Source organism: Heptranchias perlo, chromosome 17 (genome assembly GCF_035084215.1).
Source record: "Heptranchias perlo isolate sHepPer1 chromosome 17, sHepPer1.hap1, whole genome shotgun sequence".
NCBI lineage: Eukaryota > Metazoa > Chordata > Chondrichthyes > Hexanchiformes > Hexanchidae > Heptranchias > Heptranchias perlo.
This window is the reverse complement of record NC_090341.1, coordinates 61,485,266-61,489,230: the sequence shown is the minus strand read 5'-3', so window position 1 is coordinate 61,489,230 and position 3,965 is coordinate 61,485,266. Positions and strand designations below refer to the sequence as shown.

At 49.5% G+C, this 3,965-nt stretch overlaps 1 protein-coding gene across 2 annotated transcripts in view; it reads left to right on the top strand.

Moving 5' to 3' along the window:
• The first annotated feature begins 3,807 nt into the window (after positions 1-3,807).
• cacna2d2a (calcium channel, voltage-dependent, alpha 2/delta subunit 2a) overlaps positions 3,808-3,965 on the top strand; it is a 1,119,650-nt gene continuing 1,119,492 nt past the window's right edge. For both annotated transcript variants that reach the window (XM_067999049.1, XM_067999048.1), the window contains exon 1: positions 3,808-3,937. In XM_067999049.1, the coding sequence (XP_067855150.1) occupies positions 3,810-3,937 (128 nt within the window). In that variant the 5' untranslated portion in view covers positions 3,808-3,809. The remainder of the gene's footprint in view (positions 3,938-3,965) is intronic.

Below are 3,965 nucleotides of genomic sequence, written 5' to 3'. Positions count from 1 at the left end.
CTCCCTCTCTCCTTTTTCTCATTACCCTTCACCTCGATTTTCTCTCTCTCTCTCACTTTTCTCATTCCCCTTCACCCTGGTTATCTCTCTGCCTCTCTCCCTTTCCTCATTCCCCTTATCCCTGGTGAACTCTCTCTCTCTTTTCTCATTCCCCTACCCTGGTTATCTCTCTCTCTCTCTCTTTCCTCAATCCCCTTATCCCTGGTTATCTCTCTCCCTCTCTCCCCTTTCTCATTCCCCTTATCCCTGGTTATCTCTCTCCCTCTCCCTTTTCTCATTCACCTTATCCCTCATTCTCTCTCCATCTCTCCCTTTTCTCAATCCCCTTATCCCTGGTTATCTCTCTCCCTCTCTCCCCTTTCTCATTCCGCTTATCCCTGGTTATCTCTCTCCCTCTCCCTTTTCTCATTCACCTTATCCCTCATTCTCTCTCCATCTCGCCCTTTTCTCATTCCCCTTAACCCCGGATATCTCTCGCTCCCTCTCTCTTTTCTCATTCCCCTTATCCCTGGTTATCTCTCTCATTCTCCCTTTTCTCAATTCCCTTATCACTGGTCATCTCTCTCTCTCTCTCTCTCCCTTTTCTCATTCCCCTTAACCCTGGTTATCTCTCTCTCTCTCTCTCTTTCCTCAATCCCCTTATCCCTGGTTATCTCTCTCCCTCTCTCCACTTTCTCATTCCCCTTATCCCTGGTTATCTCTCTCCCTCTCTCCCGTTTCTCATTACCCTTATCCCTGGTTTTCTCTCTCTCCCCATCTCCCTTTTCTCATTCCCCTTATCCCTGGTTATCTCTCTCTCTCTCTCCCTTTTCTCATTCCCCTTAACCCTGGTTATCTCTCTCTCTCTCTCTCTTTCCTCAATCCCCTTATCCCTGGTTATCTCTCTCCCTCTCTCCACTTTCTCATTCTCCTTATCCCTGGTTATCTCTCTCCCTCTCTCCCGTTTCTCATTACCCTTATCCCTGGTTTTCTCTCTCTCCCCATCTCCCTTTTCTCATTCCCCTTATCCAGTGTTAACCCTCTCCCTCTCTCTCTTTTCTCATTCCGCTTATCCCTGGTTATCCCTCTCTCTCTCTCTCCCTTTTCTCAATCCCCTTATGCGTTGTTATCCCTTTCCCTCTCTCTCTTTTATCATTTCGCTTGTTCCTGGTTATCTCTCTGTATCTCTCCCTTTTCTCAATCCCCTTATCCCTCATTCTCTCTCCATCTCTCCCTTTTCTCATTCCCCTCAACCGTGGTTATCTCCATCCCTCTAGCCCCTTTCTCATTCCCCTAATCCCTGGTTATCTCTCTCCCTCTCACTTTTCTCATTCCCCTTAACCCTGGTTATCTCTCTCTCTCTCTCTTTTTTCATTCCCCTTATCCGTTGGTATCCCTCTCCCTCTCTCTCTTTTCTCATTCCGCTCATCCCTGGTTATCTCTCTCTCTCTCTCCCTTTTCTCATTCCCCTTATCCTTCATTCTCTCTCCATCTCTCCCTTTTCTCATTCCCATTAACCCTGGTTATCTCTCTCCCTCTCTCCATTTTCTCTTTCCCCTTAACCATGGTTATCTCTCTCCCTCTCTCCCTTTTCTCATTCCCCTTATCCCTGGTTCTCTCTCGCTCTCTCTCCCTTTTCTCATTCCCCTTAACCCCGGATATCTCGCTCTCTCTCTCTCTTTTCTCATTCCCCTTATCCCTGGTTATCTCTCTCATTCTCCCTTTTCTCATTTCCCTTATCCCTGGTTGTCTCTCTCCCTCTCTGCCGTTTCTCATTCCCTTATCCCTGGTTATCTCTCTGTCTCACTTTTTTCATTCCCCTTATCCCTGGTTATCTCTCTCTCTCCATCTTTCTCATTCCCCTTATCCCTGCTTATCTCTCTCCCTCTCTCCCGTTTCTCATTCCCCATATCGCTAGTTATCTCTCTCTTCCCCTTGTCTCATTTCCCTTATCCCTGGTTATGTCTCTCTCTCCATTTTCTCATTCCCCGTATCCCTGGTTATCTCTCTCCCTCTCGACCGTTTCTCATTCCCCTTATCCCTCATTCTCTCTTCCGCTCTCCTTTTTCTCATTCCCCTTAACCCTGATTTTCTCTCTCTCTCTCTCTCACTTTTCTCATTCCCCTTCACCCTGGTTATCTCTCTGGCTCTCTCCCTTTTCTCATTCCCCTTATCCCTGGTAATTTCTCTCCCTCTCTCTCGTTTCTCATTCCCCTTATCCCTGATTATCTCTCTCCCTCTCTCCCGTTTCTCATTCCCCTTATCCCTGGTTATCTCTCTCTCCCCCTCTCCCTTTTCTCATTCCCCTACCCTGGTTATCTCTCTCTCCCCCTCTCCCTTTTCTCATTCCCCTTCTCCCTGGTTATCTCTCTCCCTCTCGCCCTTTTCTCATTCCCCTGATCCCTGGTTATCTCTCTCCCTCTCTCGCTTTCCTCATTCCCCTTATCCCTGGTTATCTCTCTCTCTCTCTCCCTTTTCTCATTCCCCTTATCCCTCATTCTCTCTCCCTCTCTCCTTTTTCTCATTCCCCTTAACCCTGATTTTCTCTCTCTCTCTCACTTTTATCATTCCCCTTCAACCTGGTTATCTCACTGCCTCTCTCACTTTTCTCATTCCCCTACCCTGGTTATCTCTCTCTCTCTCTTTCCTCATTCCCGTTATCCCTGGTTATCTCTCTCCCTCTCTCCCGTTTCTCATTCCCCTTATCCCTGGTGATCTCTCTCTCTCTCTCACTTTTCTCATTCCCCTTATCCCTGGTTATCTCTCTTCCTCTCTCCCATTTCTCATTCCCCTTATCCCTGTTTTTCTCTCTCATTCTCCCTTTTCTCATTCCCCTTATCCCTGGTTATCTCTCTCTCTCCCTTTTCTCATTCCCCGTCTCCCTGGTTATCTCTCTCCCTCTTTCCCTTTTCTCATTCCCCAATCCCTGGTTATCTCTCTCCCTCTCTCCCGTTTCTCATTCCCCTTTCCCTAGTTATCTCTCTCCCTCTCTCCCGTGTCCCATTCCCAATATTCCTGTTTTTTCTCACTCACTCTCCCTTTTCTCATTCCCCTTATCCCTGTTTTTCTCACTCACTCTCCCTTTTCTCATTCCCCATATCCCTGGTTATCTCTCTCCCTCTCTCCCGTTTCTCATTCCCCTTGTCCGTGGTTATCTCTCTCTCTCTCTCTCTCCCTTTTCTCATTCCCCTTATCCCTGGTTATCTCTCTCCCTCTCTCCCGTTTTTCATTGCCCTCATCCCTGGTTATCTCTCTCTCTCCCTTTTCTCATTCCCCTTATCCCTGGTTATCTCTCTCCCTCTCTCACGTTTCTCATTCCCCTTATCCCTGGTTCTCTCTCTCTCCCTTTTCTCATTTACCTTAACCCTGGTTATCTCTCTCTCTCTCTCTCCCTTTTCTCATTCCCCTTATCCCTGGTTATCTCTTCCTCTCTCTCCCTTTTCTCGTTTCCCTTATCCCTGGTTATCTCTCTCTCTCCCTTTTTGCATTCCCCTTATCCCTGGTTATCTCTTCTCTCTCCCTTTTCTCATTCCCCATATCACTGGTTATCTCTCTCCCTCTCTCCCGTTTCTCATTCCCCTTTTCCCTGGTCATCTCTCTCTCTCCCTTTTCTCATTCTCCTTATCCTGGTTGTCTCTCTCCTCCTTTCTCCCTTATCTCATTCCCCTTATCCCTGGTTATCTCTCTCCCTCTTGTTCTGATGGTCAGTGGCGCGCTCCCCGGGGGTGAGGAGGTGGCGTGCGCGGGCTCGGCTGGCGACGGGGGCGCGCGGTGCGGTGCGGTGCCCGCGCGGGGCGGTGACGCGCGGCGCGCCCCCGCGGTGTGGTTGAATGGAGCGGTCGGCCGCTCGCTCGGAGGGTGTGGGAATGGCGGCTGTTCGCGGCGCCCTGTGCCTGGCTCTGCTGCAGCTGCTGCTGATGGACGTGGCCGCTTCCTACAGCTTCCCGGCCAACTACACGTGAGTACAGGGGTGACCCCCCAGCCCA